This window comes from Pseudopipra pipra, chromosome 5, assembly GCF_036250125.1.
Source record: "Pseudopipra pipra isolate bDixPip1 chromosome 5, bDixPip1.hap1, whole genome shotgun sequence".
NCBI classification, from domain to species: domain Eukaryota; kingdom Metazoa; phylum Chordata; class Aves; order Passeriformes; family Pipridae; genus Pseudopipra; species Pseudopipra pipra.
Genome location: NC_087553.1, coordinates 25213021 through 25233578, shown reverse-complemented (window position 1 = coordinate 25233578; position 20558 = coordinate 25213021). Strand labels below are relative to the sequence as shown.

The 20558-nt window shown below is 44.4% G+C and overlaps 1 protein-coding gene across 3 annotated transcripts in view; it reads left to right on the top strand.

Moving 5' to 3' along the window:
- The window catches only part of MRTFA (myocardin related transcription factor A), a 95066-nt gene that overhangs the window by 70404 nt on the left and 4104 nt on the right, over positions 1-20558 (top strand). For 2 of the 3 annotated variants that reach the window (XM_064655180.1, XM_064655178.1), the window contains 11 exons: positions 9221-9276; positions 10861-10936; positions 11602-11763; positions 13191-13366; positions 13814-13969; positions 14483-14733; positions 15086-15257; positions 15536-16651; positions 17832-17945; positions 19769-19945; positions 20299-20359. In XM_064655180.1, coding sequence (XP_064511250.1) covers positions 9221-9276; positions 10861-10936; positions 11602-11763; positions 13191-13366; positions 13814-13969; positions 14483-14733; positions 15086-15257; positions 15536-16651; positions 17832-17945; positions 19769-19945; positions 20299-20359 — 2517 coding nt within the window. The remainder of the gene's footprint in view (positions 1-9220; positions 9277-10860; positions 10937-11601; positions 11764-13190; positions 13367-13813; positions 13970-14482; positions 14734-15085; positions 15258-15535; positions 16652-17831; positions 17946-19768; positions 19946-20298; positions 20360-20558) is intronic. The other variant, XM_064655179.1, reaches the window with a different exon arrangement.

Genomic DNA, 20558 nt, shown 5'->3' with positions numbered 1-20558 from the left:
AGTGCACGGCTGTCTGTAGATCCAAAAAGTATGGAGTTTGTGCTGGTTTTCTAATTGACTGCTTTTACAGGTGCTGAAGTGTTTCCATGCCAACAACACTCCAATGTGGTTTTCCACTTGGATGTGCAGCCTGGTAGATGTTTGAGTGTGTTTCAGAACACAGGATTTGTGAATCTTGTGCTGCTGTGTTTCAGACTCTCCTGAGTAGAGTGTATTTTATCTTCAGACTACACGAAGAGAGTAGTGCCATGGTTCAATTGCAACGTGTCACATGATTAGAAATGATTGTTATATAGCAGACAGTCTAATGATTATAATCTGATTAGGTCTCTCATATCACTAGCTGTGGGTTTTTTTGTGGCCATAAGTTTATTAGAGAAAATGTAATATTTGTTATAAAACTACAATGCAGTATTTGCTTTTTTGGTATCTTTGAGACGTTGCTGGGGACAAATTCTACAGGAATTGCCATTTACAGGGGTCACTTGGTGATCTAAGGATACAGAACATAGGTTATGCTTTGGCATATCAGTGTGGTTCATCATCTTGACAAAGCTTATATTTGGTCTTCTACATCCAGCATAGCTACCATCACAAAAAACCAAGGATCTTTGAGGTACTGATTTCAGGAAGCAAAATGCTTTCCACCTGGGAGTTTCTAAAGTTAAACCATACCTTTAGACTTTAACATCTCAACCCCCAAATTTGGCCATGCATACACACTTCTGTTTGTGTAGTAAAAATGCTATTTCTGCTTTAGCCTTTACCTGATAGTCTAATCACTTCCCACCTTTAAAAAAATAATTTTTTAAATACTTGATGAAAATTATGCACTTCCAACTTAATTGTATGGCTCTATATTTAATATTTATGCTCATATTTTCTTATTTATTCTTCTTATTATGAAGCTGGTCAATTTAGTATATGTACTGTAATTGAAGGAGACCTATCAATTGAGGATATAGTCAACTTTTAGCTCCTGTTACGTACAATACGTACAGTAGAACATATTAAATGTCAGAAACAAAACAAAAGAAGAAAACTAGTTTTATAAATTGTTTAACTGTTAGTTGCGAAGGAGGAGCATCTTTTTATGTATGTCAAAGAAAGGAGAGGCAATAAGCTGTTGGAACATACACAGTTATCTAATGTGTAGTATTTTTCATGGCACGAACTGTTCTGTCGTCCTGCCAATGACTTCAGGTGCAGTTCTTAATACCTCAGCTATATTTTGACTTCCACGTAAAGGCTAGGATAGATGACCTGCTATGCCTGTGTGGAGTTTTACTGGTTCCTTACTGTTGCAGTGTGGCTACACAGTTGACATTTCAAGGTTGTTGTGTGTTATATTTGAACTGCAGCTAAAGCAATTGCTTAAACACCCTGAAATAGCTCTTCCTGCTATGTAATGTGTCCCCGTCATTCTCTCACTGCTTTACATATCAGGTCTTTGTAGTGACATTCCTTACAGTTTTATGGAATCTTATTTATAGTAACAAAGCAAAAATACAAATTTTTACTTCCCTGCCATCTAGTGTCTGCTATTCTGCCCATTGACAACTGCTTCACTTCCATACTTATAAGTTGTACTTTCATTTAGGATAAGGAGTTAAGAACAAATGTATGGACTGTAAATATTGTTAACTCCCAGAGTTGTTTAATAAAATGTCCAAACCTGTAAAGTCTTTAAGATCTAAAAATAATAAAAATTTATTTTAATACTCTGTTTAACTTCTTTGCTGTTTCCTGGTTTACAGTGGTATAGGACATAGCACAGGACCTCAAATACAGGAGCTGCAGCTAGACTTTTAATATATTCAATGTCATGCTATGAAAGTAAGACTGAAACACTAAGCAGGTATTGTAAAACAACAAAAAAGGCTTAGAGGACACTTGCAGCTCTATTTCTGTTTCTGGCATGCTGCACAGAAATCTGTAATCCCAGGAATTATTTGCTGGTTATTTGACTTTGATCTCTTTTCTTAAAGCACAATTTCAAAGCCTTCAGGCTTTGCGTGTAGAAGGAGTCTGTACATTTAAGCTGAGAGTCTCATTGTCAGAGGCCTAATAACTTCATCTAGTTTGTTTGTATTTTTAAATATCTGTCTCTTTGTGTTTTCCATGTGTTTATGTAATCGTGAATAATAAGACATGATCAGAGTAATAAAGTTCCTTTTGTTAGTAATGGAAATGTGCTGTTTGCTCTTTCTGAAATTGCAGACAGAAAAGTCTGTGCTCAGGTGTTTGATAGGCTGCATTTAGTCCTTGATCCCTGCCATGATAAAAGATTTAACTCTACCAGTTGCAAGAGAAACATAATAATCTGGGGGAATAAAGTCTGATATGTAATGCAGTTTTTTTTCCTGTCATATTCCCACAATTGTCTTAGGTTCATTCTTACTTATTCACTGGAAATGAACTCTCCTTTTTGTGGCCTCACACCTTCCCTACCCTGGACACTTCAGAAAGTTGTCATAAGAGTTTGCAAAGGCTAATTATCCATCCAAGAAACAGGCATGAAGAGTTGTTTAGGAATGCATGGGTCAAAGGGTTTCTGGTAGAAGTTCATTGTCTCCGTTTTCTTCTTCAGTTTGGACATGGTATAATCCTAATTGTAGTGAAGCTTTACCTTTTTTATTTTTCATTGCAGTGTTTAGGGAGTCTTTCGAATGCCAAGAGTTACTGGCAATGGATGAAGCAGGTTATACATTATCTGTAATTGCTGTAAATGTTTTTTTGACACAAAGCCGTAGCCATAGTCACCCACAGATCTGATAACTGTTACCATGGGTGACAATTTCCATCTTGCTTCTAAAGTGGATGAACTTTCAGAGAAATTGCACATATCTGTTAGATTTTAAAATAACTCAGTGTTGGGCCTTGAAAAATCTTAGCCCTTTTCGTCAATAATGTTTACTATGACAAATTTATACTTCAGACTTTTCACAGAGTTAATGAAAATCTTAAACTGCATCATAAGGGATATGCTGCTTAATACAGTTACTGACAGTTTTGCTGAATGTGGGCTCTGGAGTGGTGTCTGGTCCAGGCGTTGGAAGCAGCTCAGCCGGTGGTGTTTCCATGGCGAGCTGGGCAGAGACAGGGTACCACAGTTCCACCTGTACATGTGCTTGTGCAGCCAGGGCAAGCCCAATTCAGGGACCTGGAAAGTGGCTTTTTTGGGGAAAAACAGCTCCATGAGCCAGTACACTGTGCAGGCTCATGAGTGTTGATCCGTGAGAAGGGGTGGCTCTATGATGTAGGGTGTCAGGGAGGCAGGACTTCAGCTCTGGCTTCCAAAACAGCCCGGGGCTCTATCTGTGTTGATTGGAGCAGCTGGGTAGTAGGGAAGACTTGGTAAAGCTGTAGCACTGTAGCTGTAATGCCATGCTTTGGCAGTGCTGGCAACAGTAACAACATGGGAAAGAACCTTTCTCCAGCATTTGTTCTCTTTGGGACTAGGAACACTCATAATTCTTTGATCACAATAACATTGTTACTGAAGGGTGTCATTGAAGGGCAAAGCTGCATTTGTTTGGGTGCCAGAGATGTGCTTCTTACCTTCATAAATATATTTGGATTGGCTTTTTTAGTTTAATCTTAATTTTTAATTTTCTGAGTTTATGTATTTTGGGATTTGAATAATCACAATTTACCAGTTGTGGCTTCTTTTCCTATCCTTAACTTGATACTCATAGTTTAGCCTTAATCCAAGGTCACTTACCAGTGTCGGGGTATGATATCAGCAAGAATTCTCAAGTATGATCAGATGTGTGTGCTGGATGTGAAACTCTCTGGAGCTGCTAATGGAGAAAAGGGTGCTGATGGAGATCTCTTCTCTCAGCTGTGTATTCCCCAGTCCCTTTTCATATTTCTACAGCATACTGCTCTTTGATACTGCCCCACTAGCAAGATGACAGTCCCTTCTGTGTACTTGACCCTGTTTTTGAATACCTTTTTCTTTCATGCTATGAGAAATACTTTTTGGAGGTGGGGTGAAGGTGAAGCGAGGAAGAAAGTGCCTTGCTCTGTGGTTCAAGTTTTGTGTCTCTTACCAAATGCTATGGGTTGGGAGCCCCACCCTGAACTGACAGAGGAAGTCATCAAGCCTATTTGCAGCACTTTATTTCATCTTTTTACGAAAGAATAGTAAACAAGAGAGAATAACCAGAATTTGGTTGAGAGCAGGGGGGAGTAGCTGCAGCAGAAGGCCTTCTGCTGTTCTGAATTAAATCAGTGTGTCTGAGGTTGGGTTTGGACATGACACAATCTTCTCTTTGTCATAGTAAGGGAAGATTTTTCCTTTCCCTTAGGAATGGATCTAACTGAAGAGCAAAGTGTTTGACTCAGTATTCTGAATTTAGCTGTAGCCTTTTTACAAACATTGCATGTTGTCTTACCAACTGATTTGCAGTTCAAATATCACTGTATTGTCTATGAGGAGCTAGATACTATGGCCAAGGAAAGCTCATGTGCTGCCTCTCTTATGTCAGTCTACAAGTCTGATAGCCTTGAGTAGTGATCTTACTGATTGCAGAAGGCTTTGCAACCTCTCCTCCCCCCCAAGACACTTGAGCTGTGAGGATCTGTGTAGATCCTTTTGCCTTTCTTTCTTCCCTGTATTTGGTTCCTTTCAAACCTCAGTGTCTTCTGTCAGCTACATAAGTAAATGCAGGGTATATGGATATTTTGACCTCTTCTTCTTAGCAGCTGGGCCAGTCCCCTTCCCCTGCTGTGTTTCATTCTCAGTGTCTCAATCTAATTCTGATTCCACTTATTTCTCACACTAGGTAACAGGAACCTGAAGATCTGCATATGAATATATTCGAAAGCAGAGCTAAAATCTGCTTTTGCACACTGCAGGGTAAACCCTGAACTATAATGTTTTGAGCCATTTTGCCCAGATTTTTGTCTCTGCTGTTATACTGGAGATTTGAGGTTGATTCCTGGGCCTTGATTCAGTCTGTTTATAACAGCACCAGTTTGGTGCTTTGCAGCAGTATCTCAAGGTCAGGCTGGATGGGGCTCTGAGCAACCTTGTCTAGCAGAAGGTGTCCTTGCCCATGGCAGGGGAGTTGGAATGAGGTGATCTCTAAGGTAGGTCCCTTCCAACCCAAACCATTCTATGATTCTATGTTTCATTCACACTTTGCCATCTTCAAAATGTGTCTTGGACTGAGGGAACACTGAAATCATGCATTGCAGTTTTGGACCCAGTTTCATAGGAATTAATACATTGCTTTGAAGCAAAGATCGGCAACTTTCATCTCTGTGTGTTGTATGGAAAGGTTTGCGTCAATGTAGATGGTCTTGTGTGCTGCTGCTTACCTTTGGGGGGGTCAGATGGAAGGACAGTTGTTGCAATGTATAGCTGCAACATTTTTGAAGCAGGGTGGAGGCACAAAACAGTTGCATCATTGATTTGCAGAGAGATTTCTCATGGTAGCTAAGGGTGTGACCACAAAGATGCTAATGCTTCAGGAATTCTGGAGATGCAGCATCAAAATGCTCCACAACAAGCAGCAGAGAGACTAAAAAAATAGGCTGTATGTGGTAGGAGTTTCAGGAGATTCTTGCTAGTTAGCCTGTCTGTGGTAGGAAAATCATGTCCTGCTGTCAGTCATCTAAAGGTGAGGGATAAAGCTCATCCTTCTGACAGCAGATGCTGCAAACTGCCAGACAGTTGTCCATGTGGGACAAAAGTATGTACAACTCAGTGAAGGGCACCTGCTGGACTATGCTGTCCCAAACCCCGTTGGTGATGCTATTGTCCCTTCTGTCACTGAACCAGTTTTAGTGCTTGTTCGGCCATTTGTAAAACCAGGCTGTTCTGTGGAGGATGGGACGACTTGAAGATGTGGGGGCTGTGGTTCAGCTGGCTTTGGTCATTTTATATAACGGAAGATTGTAGGAGAACCAAAGTTTTCAAATATCTAGGGATAGATGCAAAGAGGAAGAAAATAAATCGTTGTCTGTAATGATTGCAGGTAAGGCAGGAAATAAAGAGAGGAAGGGAAATGTAAGTTAGACATTCAGAAAGTTTTTAAATAGTAAGGACATCTATGCACCAGGATAATTTCTCTGCAATAATATTGCATTTTTTTCATGAGAGCTCTCCCAAGATCAGGTTAGACAAACTACTGTAAGGAATAGTTTAGTATATTTTATCCGGCCTGAGCAGTCAGAAAGCATCAGGTGATTGGAGTTTCCTCATCCCTAAGCCTCTGTGGTTGTATCTGCTGCTTCAGGTACCAAGAGCTATGGACATGGATCCTGTCTCAGTGATAAAATGCTGCCCTGTGCCCACCTGGTTAGCAAAGCATTTGCTCCACCAGCTCAGCCACTCATTTAGGTGCACTGTCAGAATGAGCCAGCATAGCTGTTATGGGTAATTTATTGGGTAATTTTGGGTAGAATGGATAAAGCAGCACTTTGGTGAGCAAGTCAGACAGGTTATGGGGGACAGGAGTAGTTTTTCAGGGATCAGTGCTAAGTGGCCAGGAAGGGCAGCGGTAGGAGCTGGAAAAGGGGCATATCTGCACTATGGGTTTCCTGTAGAGCTTATCCAGAGCCTTACTGCTTCAAAGTTCTTCAAAGGATTATATTTTTCCTTTTCTTTCATTTGCTATAGTCGAGTTAACTGAGTTGCTCCACAGCTCTGAGCTAAGTAGTCATTTTAAAGCCAGAAAAATGTGCGAGGCTTAGTTAACTTCAAATGGAGTATGATTTTACAGTAGACACCCTCGTATGACATGTCTGCCCTATCCTAGATTGCTGAGGGAAGCAGTGAAGGATTTGTGCCCTCTTGACATTTTCAGAGTTCGAATATGAAGTCCTCTGTCATGTTGCCAGCCCAGAGAGCCACATCTCAGTGCACGTTTCCAGAGGACTAGTCACGACAGACTGAAATTGTTTTTTACATATTGTTCCTATAGCAGCTCTGCATTGCTTACTATTTAATGTGCACGTGTTTCAGGGGAGGGTTTTTCTGTTTTCCTGCTCAGGGATTCTTTTCTCGCTTTGTTCTTCTGTATTGCAAGAATTTTCCTGGACTACCTGTGACACCAGCTGAACTCCTGAAGTTGACTTTTCTGACCATTAGCTGTGGTCAGGGAAATGTCACTTAAAGGTCATCTGCTGTCTCATACTGACAGCAGAGGTAGGCAGGAGGGAGAGAGCAAAGAATTACTGCCGTGCCTGCACATTCTGGTGGTAGAGAGCTTTTGAAGACTTGAGATGAATCCTGGTTCACTTGTATCCAGGGTAGATGTTTATGCAGATTTATATATTGCATGCTATCTTTGCCCAGGTGTACCCGAGCTTTTATTTCACTCTTGTGTGATACGCATACAATGAAAGGTGTGTTTAAGTTCAGGCACGTGCATATTCACAAACAGTTCATTTGACTGGAAAAGAGTATTATTTGTTTCTTGCTCTTCACTGAAGTGTGATGGCCAGACTGCCCAGGAAGCCTCACTGCCTGCATCAGCTGTGCCTGAGGCCTAGTTGATGCCTCAACTAGCCAGTGAAGGTTTTTGCATTATTTTTCTAGTTATTGCAAAACAATATCCCTACCATATCTCTTTGGTTTATCTCAAAGTGCATTTCACAGCTTGTGCAACTTTCTCTGGTTATTTCTATCCATAACCAGATTGTATGAAACTAATCTGAACAGGAACTATTTGCCCCGTTGTTGTAGGGGTCTGTGTACTCACTATGGTGAGTTTTCAGTTATTGTTAATTTATTCTACAGATTATTCTTCATTCACTTCTGTAGTCTGAATTCCATCTATGATGCTGTGGTGTGTTCAGAATTCATGCCATTTGGAGTAAATTCTACTTTTTAGCCCATTGATGTGAACCTAGAGGGACTCTGTCTGTATTACACAGAACATATGTGTCCTAACACCTTATCTGTGGCTACTCCATTTCATTCTGTAGGAAAGAGTTTGGAAGGCTACACATGCATTAGGAGTGGTTTCTTACCTTGCATTTATGCAAGGGCTTTTATTTTTGAATAGTCTTTTGAGATTTCATTATGAAGTTACATTTGAGAAATACTTAATCATTGGTCTTAATTTAAAAACACGAGCAGATTATATTTCATAGGACGTAGATACAATACTTTGGAGCTACTAACTGCACGAGTTTAGTTTTCTGTCTTTTTAAAGACGTGCAACTTACCTTTAAAGCTAAAGTTCTTTATTTGGTTTAGTTTAAAATGTGAGTATTTCAGAAATATGAAAAGAAATTATTATGGCCCCTTCAGCTAGTTCTCAATACAAACCACAAAGTGATTGTTTTAAAAAAAAAAAAAAGCTACTTGCAGCTTCAGGGAAACTGTGAGGAGCTAGTGACACTTACCGTTGTCACCCTCTTTCTCTGGTCTTACTGTGGGACGTGAGGTTTGTGTGCTCCAGAGGAGCCAGGCAGAGTGAGAGATTCCTCCAGGGTTAGTGTGGTCCTGGACAGCAGAGGATCAGTTTCTTAAAACATGATCCGTTTTGGCTCTGGTTTTATACAGGGCCCGAGGGGGCGAGAAGGTCTGTTATATGGAGAGCTGCTGTTAATTCCTCAAGTTGTGGTTTTCTGTCAGCAGACAGATGTGCTTTCCTGTCCAACTGTTCCTGTTCTCACGATAGTTTCTCTTACATGGAGCAATATATATGTCCTGCGGACCTGCAGAATTTGCAGCTAGCCCTTCCATGTATGCAAAACACAGGTGCACATTAAGGGCAGACTCGGAGCTTCCTTTGACATCAAAAGATAGTAAAGAGGATTTACAGTTCATTAGGATTGTCCTCCACCCTTCCAACCATTTCATGTATCTCTTCAGTGTTTCAGAACCATTCTCTTAAGGGTCCTGGATATCTTACTCTCTGTCGAAGCTTGTAAAAAGACTTTTGTTGGGGGGCTGGTTTTGACTCATGTTCTTGGACCCAACTTTGTGAACAATGGTTAGTTTGACTAGAAGTGTACCTGTATTAGACTCTAGCAGCCCACAAAAATTTCAGCTCAGTTCCTGTGTCTCCTGTGCTGTCAAACAGAGTATGTCAATTCACACTGCTTTATGCCAGCTGGAGATCTGGTCCAGTGTGTTGGAAGATGCAGGAGGCAGTTGCTGTGGTGTATTTGTTAACTTCGTTGGCCTGAAAGGGTTGTGAAGTGAGAGAACTTCCATCATTCTAATTCATTCTCCAAATGTTTTTCCTCTCAACAGCTCTGAAAAGTCCAGCTGCATTTCATGAACAAAGAAGGAGTTTGGAGCGGGCCAGGGTAAGATGCAATATAATCTTCAATGTTTTCAGAAAGTCAGGAATAGTATGTCTTTTATGTTTTGGGCATCCGGTAGCTGTTAATGAGATGTAGAAGGGAATTGTTCATATTCTGGATGTAACACAGCACTGCATAGTCAGAGGTGTATTGGGTGGGATATTCTGTAGCTTGCATGTGTGGTGAACACGCAGTGTTAACTCTCAGTGAACTGGTTGTGCCTAAAACCAATTGAATATGGTGCCTGGATTTTCCCTGGAGTCTTCTTTCTGGAAGTCACTGATACTCTTCTTTCCTGCTGTCCATACACTTTACATTTCTGTTTTTATGGTGTCTGTTTTGCCCTTAAGTGCTCTTACCATGATGAGCTCAGTTCTACCTTGGAGGAAAGGTTTTCTGTTACCTGCACGTGCAATTGCGTATCTAGGACATTAGAAATTGAAAATTTAACAGAGAGGATCCCTCAAAAATCTTGTGATGCTGAAATTACAGAGACTTCTGGCTCTATGGAAAGAGGAAGCCAGGCATCACACTTCATACGGCACCTTTGCTAACTAGGGGGTTTCTTGATGATTTCTGTTCCTCAAAAGGCCTCTGGGGATATTTTTTTTCTGATTAGCCTCCAGCAGAATGAAACCTGTTATGACTGCAAGGCTAAGTTTTGTTTTAAAAGTGAAAGCAACATAAAAAAAAGAACAGCTGCGATTATTAAGACCTGTAAGGGAGTATTAGCCCTTTAAACTGTGGAAGGATTGGAACAGGGGACCTTGCATTAAGACCAGTGCCCCAAAGGCTTTTGCTTATTTCTCCTCTTTTTTCCTGAAACATTCTTATTAAATTAATATTTTGATGTGGGCAATTGACCAATTGTGGTGCAGTTTTCTGACTGACTTTAATTTTTTTTTCTCTGAAGGCCATCCTGATGGCCAGTACTTCCCAGTCTGTTACCCACTGCTTCCAGCTTCCCATTCCTGGGCTGTGTAAAGGGTAACATGTTAAGCCCATCAGGGTCATCTCTGTACATTGCTCTGTAATGCATCTCCAAAGACAGAGCTAAAAGCAGCTCTGGAAGTGAAATGCGTATTTAGCTTCTGCCCACCAAGGGGCTGCAGGGGGTCTTGAGCTTAACAAATAACATATCTTTAAACAACTGAAGAGTATGACCAAACCACAAGTCAGTCCTAAATGCCAGCAGTACATGAAAGTGTTTGCTGTGAACAATGGAACCAATGCATTTGTCTTTAATGTAAAAAGAAATGTCATGAATTCCACCCTGACACAAGTTAGTGGTGGTGCATAAAAGGGGAAAAGAGGACTTTAGCTCTTGAAGAAGTCCTTTCCAGTTTCTGTTTGTGGAGCAATGTTGTGCAATTAGACTGAGGTGATTACAGTAGAAGGTCATCTGTAGAGTAAGCTCATTGTCTCGGTGCTCTGGCACAGGAGATAGGCCCCTTCTCTATTCTGTGTCTATTTAGATCTCAGTAACGACTAAAGATGGTTGTTTCTCTTCTTTGTGCCATTCAAGATTACCTCACTCCTGTGTCTGATCAACTGAAATTGGTTCTTGCTTGTCTGTTTTTGCTACAGACAGAGGACTATCTGAAACGGAAAATCCGGTCCCGGCCGGAGAGATCAGAGCTGGTTAGGATGCACATTCTGGAAGGTATGGCACGTGCTGAACATGACAACATTGACAGTAAACTTTATCATAATTTCTTATTTAACAGGTTTCTATTTTTAACAGCTTTTCTATTGTGACGCCCAAGTCTTCCTTTCACTTGGGAGTGGGCAGAAGATCATGCCTGTTGCATGATTCCTTGGGAGGGATTCAACTCTGCTTGCTTGGAGATTATTCTCAGAAGAATCTGTATGTGAATTCAAATTGTGCAGTTTTGTGTAGCTGAGCAACAATGAAATAGAATCACCGTGGATTGCTCTTCTACTAAGCTAAGACACTGTGAAACATCCAGGAGGAAGTGAGGCAGATTGATCTATTTTAATAAGAGAGGGAGTGCTGTGCTGCTGCTGAGCAGCACATCTTTGGACACAGCCGGAAAGGAAAAGATGAATGAGAATTGGGTGACATCAGTTTGAGAACAGTAAAGTTGTCTTATTCTGGCTACTGTAGTAATCCTGATAACTTAAATATACATAGTATCTAACGTATCTTTATAGTGCATAGTTATCCATTGTTATCTGCAACCATTTTCTATACAGTTACCTACTGTTATCTACAGTTACCTTTCTGAATAGAATTAAAATACTGCTGAAGGGCATGGGTTGACCGTTGCTGGATTTATGCCATTTTATTTACTTTCCCCCAAACAGAGACCTCAGCTGAACCCTCCTTGCAGGCTAAGCAGCTGAAGCTGAAGAGAGCCAGACTGGCAGATGACCTTAATGAGAAGATAGCGCAGAGGCCAGGCCCCATGGAGCTGGTGGAGAAGAACATCTTGCCTGTGGAATCGAGCCTGAAGGAAGCTATTATTGGTAAGGCCAGAGGAGGATCTGTGCTGAGGGCATCTCCCACAGGTGGCTGTGATTAACTATCAATTCACCTGCCTGTCTAATAGAGTGCAATGCCATGGCTGGCCTTGTTTTCCTGTCTCAGAATCACGGGCTTTCGGCCCCAAGGATTCTGAAAAGCAGAACTCCCTCTGGCCCAGATAGTGCTACAGAAACATTAAATTACAGGGAGTGTGGACATCCCAGAATAACGTGGAAGGAACTGTATACTGTAAAGACTTGAAAGAATGTTGAAGATTGAATTCCCTAGATTCTCTCCTTAAAAATGTCTCTCTCCCTATAACATATCAACAACCTTGGTTAGGGAGAACCCACTGACTTTCACAGATCAGTGAGAGGAGAGAGGATATAAACAGGTGTGATGAAACAAAAGATGTCTGTGAACTTAAAAACTTCAGAGGATTCAAACCCTTTAAAAATAAACCAGAACAGATGTAAATCATGCCAGCGCCATTCCAAGGGCTGAAAGGAATGCTGAGGAATAGCCTTCCCACTGCCTCAGCAGTGCTCTTTCCTGTCTCCCCAGACTGAGCAGTCTGTGCGTCTGTGGTTATTCATCCCCTCAAACATGCACAGCTACTTTAAAGACAAATGGGACACAACTGTGAGCAAGACGGAATACTTTTCATAAAATAGGAAAAGGACAGTGTTGTGAGAGAGCATAGCTTCACTGTTGAACAAGAAGTAGTTGAGGGAGGGTGAGCTTGTGAACTGGATAATAAATAAGAGGTGTGCCTTCCTTCTTACTAAGCAAAGTACGTCTCTGGATTTCTGTTGCTTTTAAGTGAGGTGCAAATGATAGTATTTTCCTTCTTAACAGGATTAATTTGAGAAAATGTAGTCTAAAAAACATTGGTACATTACACATGTACACTCGTGAATTTACCTACTGGGCATGTAGATAGACAAAAATGTTAATAGCAATCAGGGCCATCACCACTTAATCCATAGCCCTTTTTGCTTGTAAGACTAGAGGACAATTTGGGATTCTGTCTTCCAAGACAGAAGAATCCAAGAGATTCTACCTTCCCACACACAGGATGAACACCAAAGAAACCATAACTCAACCTTACACTGTCTGACCATCTTCTTCTTTGGTGCCATGCCACAGACCTGGGTTTGGGCAGAGTTAAGTGTCTCTTCTTATACTTACTGATCTTGTCTGGCTAAGAAGCAAGGGAAATGGTTCCCCCCAGTCTGCATCATTTTATTCTACTGGTAGCAGAAGTGAATGTGAACACTTAAATCTGATGCAGTTTGGGCTCTGTTCTCTCGTGTTCAGTGCTTTAGGCACAACTCTCTCCATCACATCACTGTCTTTGTGAAACATCGTGTCAAGTGAAGTAATTTCTTGTTCCGCTTTACAGACATGTTGATGTTTGTGTTTTTAGTTGGACAGGTGAACTACCCAAAGGTTGCAGACAATTCCTCCTTTGATGAGGACAGCAGTGATGCCCTCTCCCCGGAACAGCCAGCCAGCCATGAGTCCCAAGGGTCTGTCCCATCACCGATGGACTCTCGGATTTGTGAGCCTCTCCCTAGCACCACTGGCACATCACTAGCTCAGGTGAGAATGTGGAGGCCTCCTGCAGTGCCCTGGAGCTTCACTGCTGAGGATCCTAAAAAGTGAGACTGAGGGATCCTTAAAAGGTATAGTTTGTGAGATTTCACATGGGGTCTTGGCTCCGTGGGGTGTTGGTGACATGCTCTGCCTATTCAGAAGCCCTTGTCATGGTGTCAGGTGGGGAAAGGGATGATCATTGCTTGGTGATATAGCCTCTGTGCAACTGATGCTGGCAGGCAAAACTGGGAGATACAAGTGTGGGATTTTGGTTCCTTTTCTGCCCTAGGAAGTTGTGCTGCTTCTCAGGGACAACTGAAGCAGTGGGTTAAAGGAGTCTGATTAACGATTTGAAGCCTGTGCTCCTTCCCTCTAAGTGGACACTTCCTGAACTCTGTTAATCTATTTCCCTCCTCATAAGTGTACTCATTATGCCTTTTTCTGTCCCTGCAGGGTTCATCCCAGTTGCAGATTAGTGCAGACTCCAGTGAAACTCTTTTCCTACCTGAGCAGCCACCCCCGCCTCTGCCACCTCCACCTCTTCTGCCCCCTAGTCTTACCAATGGAGTGGCTCTTACTGCTGCCAAGCCCCCACCAACACTCATTAAGGTACTATTTTGACTGATTTCTTCATTGTTGTAGTCTAAAGGAAGATAAGGTGGTTACTCTGAAGCAGGTTTGGAGTTGGAAATATTAGATTAACAGATGCAAAGGAAGGAAACTTACTTCTCACTAGTGTCTTCCTCTGACACTAGTTGTAACATACTTAATAGGGTTTTCTGCTCCATGATGTATTCATCTTCTATAAAATGGGTGCTGAATGCAAAATGTTTTGAATCAATCTGAATCAGTGTTATCCCTAATTAGAGTCGATGAGTCTGCACTGGATGAGCAAATGATCTGGTGTGCTGGGAAAGCTGACCTGCATTATGGTGCAGTGTAAGCTGCTGCCGGTGCTGTGTCTACAATGTTGCCTGAGTTAGAGAAGCATGGAAAGACCCTCAGGTCAACGAACTGGAGAATTTCAAAATGAAAATCCCAGTGTGTGTTCTGGTTTACATGGGGTGTTATGTTATATCAGTGTTTCCATTCTTACTTGCTTCCTCCTTTTCTTCTAAATAGCAAAGCCAGCCCAAGTCTGCTAGTGAGAAGTCTCAGCGCAGTAAAAAAGCCAAGGAGTTGAAGCCGAAAGTCAAGAAGCTTAAATATCATCAGTATATTCCCCCGGACCAAAAGCAGGACAAGGGAGCTCCTCCCATGGATTCATCCTATGCCAAAATACTGCAGCAGCAGCAGCTCTTTCTCCAGCTTCAGATCCTCAACCAGCAGCAGCAGCACTACAACTATCAGACGATCCTGCCAGCCCCACCAAAGTACGGGTCCGCAGTGGCAGCTCCGTTAGGAAGCACTTGGTTCCCCAGTAGTGTTGCCAGAGACGTGATGTTTTTGGTGTGAGGTGTGGCCACTGGGTGTAACACACTCAATCTTGTAGGTTACAGTGGGCCTCAAAAAGGGCCAGTGCCAGATGAATCAGACAAAAGTAGTTGAAGTGAATTGGTTGGCACAGCAAGGGGCATGGATATAGGTGAAGGCATCGGTGTGCTTTAACGTCTAGGGCAGCAGCAGTGACCCAGATGTTTCTGAACTTATATGATTGTTGACACTGAGGGCCTCCAGTGCCTTTCCACCTTGGTTTTGATGTCTGTGTCTTTTATTTTCCTGTAGGCCTCCAGGGGAGCAGCAGAGTAGTACCAGTGCCCCTGCCGTGCGCAATCTCTCTGCCACAGTCAGCAGTGCATCTTCAGGATCCTCTGGTTCCAGTGGGTTGATGAGACAAAACAGTAATGCTGCGGTGGGCAAGCCTGGCCCTCTCCCTGCCAACCTGGATGAGATGAAGGTAAATGCCCTGTGAAGCTGCACAGCCCCTTTTTTGCCATTGTCAGCGGGCAATGGCAAAATTGTTGCTGCCCCAGAGCAGGGCTGAGGTGGACTGACAGGAGTTAGTGACAGCAGCTGGGATTGCTACCCTGCAGTCTGTACCCGAGGTGCAGGTTTGATGGCCTTCAGAAGGATCAGTTTAGTCCTTTGTCTTGTGGCTCTGGTAGCTGTTGATAGTTGTTTTGTTAGGAGTGTGCGTTCTCTTAATGTTGCACTCTTTTTTCCCCCCTGCATCAGGTAGCAGAGCTGAAGCAAGAGCTGAAGTTGAGGGCCTTGCCTGTCTCAGGCACAAAGACGGACCTGATTGAGCGTCTCAGAGCTTACCAAGAGCAGAACGGTACAGCCGGCCAAACAACCTCCGCTCCCAAATCCAGCACAGCAGCTGTCCTCACAAAAGCTGCTGAAGTGGTGGTAGCCTTCCCAGCTGCCAGGCTGAGCACAGGGACAGCCCTTGTCACCACTGGCATTGCACCAGCAGAAGTAGTTGTGGCCACAGTCACAGGTGGCAGCGTGATGAAGTTTGGCAGCACAGGCTCGACTCCTCCTGTTTCTCCAACTCCTTCCGAGCGCTCACAAATGAGCACAGGGGATGAGAACTCGGGCACTGGAGATACCTTTGGAGAGATGGTGACCTCACCCCTCACCCAGCTCACCTTGCAGACATCTCCAGTGCAGTTCCTGGTGAAGGAAGAAAGCACCAAGTCTGCCTCCTGCAGCATAAATGCAGCACCCAGGTCAGAGCGGTGTAGCACTGGTAACAGCAGAGATGCAGAAATTAGGGACAAAGACCAGATGCTGCAGGAGAAGGACAAGCAAATCGAGGAACTCACCCGCATGCTGAAACAGAAGCAGCAGCTGGTTGAGATGCTTAGGCTACAGCTGGAGCAGGAGAAGCGCTCTCAGCAGTCACAACTGGCCCCAACGGCTGCGGGAGAAGGAACAGCCCTCGCCTCCAAGCCAGGAGCATTTGGCACCCAGGTCAAGAGTGAAAATGGTTTCCTGAGTTGCCAGTTTGCGAAGCAATCCAGTGGCCAAACAGACCAATTCAGCCCTGCACCACCCGCTAGCCAAATGGACACTTCAAATCCAAGCCCAGTGCCAAAGAAAGCCGTGATGGTGAAGCAGGAGGTGCCAGCCGCGGAAGCAGAGCCGTTGTGCCAGTCCCACAGCCCGCGGCTTTTCCTTGGCCAGCAAGGGAGCGCCCTAAGCGACCTCATCAAGGGCACCCCTCCCCCCACCCTCATCACTGACTCCACAGGGACCCACATCGTCCTCACCGTGACCAAGCAGAGCGCCGAGAGGCAGGGCCTCTCACCCCACGGAAAGGCAGGGAGCAGCTGCCCGGCCTTGCAGGTACGCAAGGGTCAGATCCCATCGCTCCTGCGGGCAGTTGGATTCCTCTCTCCTCTTCCCACTCCTATGGCTGAGGTTACCATAGGATGGTAACTTACTTAACAGGGTGGAAATTCAGTGCAGTAAAAATACTGAAAGGGCCGAGTTGCTTGCTGTGGTGGCCAGTGTATAGTGGCTTTGTAAAACAGAGCAGTGTAAGCAGATCTTCAGCAAAAAAGACTGGAATTTGACAATGAGCTGTGTACAGCAATGCACGATTGGCTATGTGCATCACAGGCTGTTCAGCATTCTTCCAAACACATGGTTCTGCCTTTTGTCAGGCAGGATCTCGGGCTTGGATGACAGGGTTTGCTGCCACAGTTCACTAGTTTTTGAAAGAACAACTGTGCCCATGGTACTAAAACAAGCAGAGTGTATTTCACCTCTTGTCCTTAACTGTAAAGATCATAGCTGGAGTGATAGATGGGTCACCTTATCTACCAAGAGCTGAAATCAGACCCTGGAAGCAGACAGTTTGCCTTTTGGCTGCTTTTTGTTTTAATGCGTGTCAGTATTTCAGTGTTAACAGAGCCTTTCATCAGAGGTGATTTACTATTCCCCTGCTGGCATGAGCTCACCACTTAACAGAAGTGTTCCAAGCGTTTCTTCCAGGAAGGGATAAATATGCCCAGGTTTTATAGCATAAGTCAAACCCCAGCATCTTCCATGACATCAGAGAAGGTTTTCATTCTCTGCTGGTACATTTCTTGCACTTTCTGCAGAGCAAATGGCAGTGTTTGCCATCAGGGACGGACACTGAGCAGGTACGTTTGCTGCGTAGCAGGTGAGATGCCAGGCAGCTGTCCAAATACCAGCATCCATTGTCACCCTTGATACCCCAGAATATATAATCTGAACTCCAGCTGTGCTCCAGAAGGGCACAGGTCTTGTGTCAGGTCTGTCAGCCCTCAAGACATGTCACGGGTAGCCCAGGGATTTAGACTGGTACTACCTCCTCTTTTAGGAGTCCGAATCGCACCCCAGCCTGATTTCCCTGCTCAGTGAAACAGAACGATTGACTGAATTTTCTAAAGAATAAAGAGTGGGGAAAAACAAACTTTATAAATCCTTCAAGAAACAAGAGCCCTGCTCCATGTTGTGCCTGGGGAATAACCCATTATGGATACACTTTCCTTTTCAGAGAGTACAATCATCACCTGCTAAAACTCCCAGCCAAGCGCCGTGTCAGCCACCTGCAAGCACCCCCCAGCAGCCCCCGCAGCAGCAGCAGCCCAGAGGACTAAACCAATCCAAGGTAGCTTGCTGTCTGCTCACTTTTTTCCTTGTTTGTGTTTGCCTGCTGCCAGGATTTGTAACACAAGGGCAGATACCAGTGGGTGTTTTAAACAAGCATCGTTTGTGGATTAAAAACAACGAGAGGCCAGAGGTGGGCAGCCTTGGTTTATAGAGGTGTCCCTTACTCCTGAAGGAGTGCAGCTGAACTGAAAAGGTGGCTGCTGCATTGAGAGAGAGTGGTGTGGGCAGTGTGCCTGCTGCTGAAGGTGCTGTGTGAGCTCAGAGGGGTAAAAGGGATGTGACATTTTACCCTCTGATACTGCTGAGCATGCTGTCATTTCCATTCTCGTGCCTTGAGCATGCCTGTTAATTACCTCTCTGTGAAGTGCAATGCTGCTTCAGGAAAGAGAGCACCTCTGACTTTACCCCTTCTCCAGGTGATGGCTGTAAAGAGGATCTACTGTGCACCTCCTCCCTTTCTAGCCTGCTTAGCTGTCTCTCTAACGTGTAATTAAGATATAGAAAGATTATGAAGAGTTTTTAGAGCTTGGAGGATCACTTCTGACTCTATTCCTGAAAAGGATTTGAAGACAGGAATCATTTCTAGTGTAGTCAGAGTGAGATATCTACTTTGCAAAGGGTGAGTGCCTTGTTTGCTTTGAGACATTTGAGAAAGTGCAGAAGGTAAAGGAAGGCACCTGTTTTCCTCAGTCCCTTAGCCTGTGTGTTGCAGAGGCATCCGTGGGACTCTCCCAATCCTTTTGCCTCTATGCAAGGTCAGAAGCCAGGTCTGCAGGTGGTTATGGGGCAGCTGCTCCACACCATATTTTTTTTCTTGGCACCTCCAAACCTGGAGCCTTTCTTATCCAATGGTTTCCATAACAGTCCCTAAAAATTGGTGCTTTTGGCAAAACCGGCTCACCTGCTGTGTCAAAAAAGGTACCCTCCCAGCACGTCCCCATGGCCTGTGTCACAGTGATGGTTTCCTACCCCTCTCAGAAAGAGAGTGGACCCCAGACCAGCTCTGCCAGCTGGGGCCTGGCATCCCTCCTCTACCTGTGGGTCACAGAACAGATGAATAGCTTTCCAGGGAAAACAGGATGGGAAAGGGCATCAACACTTACACATGTTGGAAGTGGCATTCAGCAGCTGCCCAGGGATCACTGCTCCAGGTGTGCACGTTTCAGTGTGGGTCATGCATAGCTGCTGTAGAAGCAAAGGCCTGATCCTTGTTTGAACTTTTCTTATAGGCAATTGTGTGCTGATTCATCTGGTAAAGCTGACTCACAAGCACCACTTCCTGCAACCCTTGGGGTTTCCTTTGGAGCTCTGGTGCTGCTGAGTGCTCTGGTGCTCTCCGCCCAGCATCGGGCTGTGAAACTTGCTGCCTAGTGAGGCTGGCTTGTGTTCCCAAAGCAGGCACTGCAGGGGGATGTGGGTAAAAGACAGGCCCTGGATATATTGCACTGAGTAGGCTGAACACACAAGGGAAGTGCCCTCTCTCTCTCTGAAGTGCTAGAGGACTTCCCCACTTGGACAGATGGGGCTCTCCACATCCAGGAGCAGCGAGGTAGTGGTTTGTGGTGTGGCAGGTTTAGCATTAGAAAAATCAGCAAAAGATTTCCAGCTGCGAGTTGGAGGGGAAATCTATCTTCCTTGCCTACAGCCAGGGCATAGTGCACAGAGTCCAGGGAAGAAGGCAGACTGCTGAGAGTAGATCTGTGCAGACCTCTGTGCAGCACTCACGAAGCGAGGGGTGATGATAGCCTCTCAAAGCGGCTGTGAGACAGAAGTTCATGTGGACTTTTCCCTGATCACCCCTTCTGCCTTCATTCTAAACAGCCCTCATCACAGCCCAGCTCTCCTGCTGCCCCTTCCCCATCCCAGATGGACCTGGAGCAGCAACAGCACACGCCGCTTTTTGGAACTCCTCCACCTGCTCTTCCTGTTCCCTCGGTCCCAGTGAAAGAGCCACCACCAGGCTATGAAGAGGCCATGAAAAAACAGCCAAAGGCCCAGGTGAGATCAGTTGTTCTCCCTGGTTTCCTTGGAGAGCAGATGAAAAGCTGCTTAGTTTCCAGTGATAGGGAATGGAGACATAACTGCACCTTCCCAGTTAAATTCCTTCTGGAGGGTTTAGGGCAGACCCTAAACTGCAGGTAAAAATTCCAAGCCACTCACTGCCAATTGCTGATCATACTTTCCCAGCCAGTAACAGCCTGGGGTTATGGAGGACTCTGGTGCCTCATTTGTGCGCTCATTCTTGGTAGATAACAGCCCCATCCCTGGAGAGAACCAGCAGCCAAGGGTGTTGCTGGAGGTGGAAGCTCCCCTGGTAAATAGGAAGCTAATCCTGCATTCACTCTCCTCAGGAGAATGGCTGTTCCAGCCAGCAGATGGACGACCTGTTTGATATCCTCATCGAAAGTGGAGGTAAGGAGACAAAGCCAGCATTTCCCATAGTCTCTGGGTCTGAGTCTGGGGATTGTAGAGCACTGAGGGGAGAGTCTGTCATGGCCCCAGTCTTTTCTCCACTGTCCCTTGCAGTGCCTTTAGCATGGGCAGTAGTCATTAAGGCACTGAGATGCCAGTCAGACATTTGGTATGACTGTGATTCTCAGTGGCTCTGCTG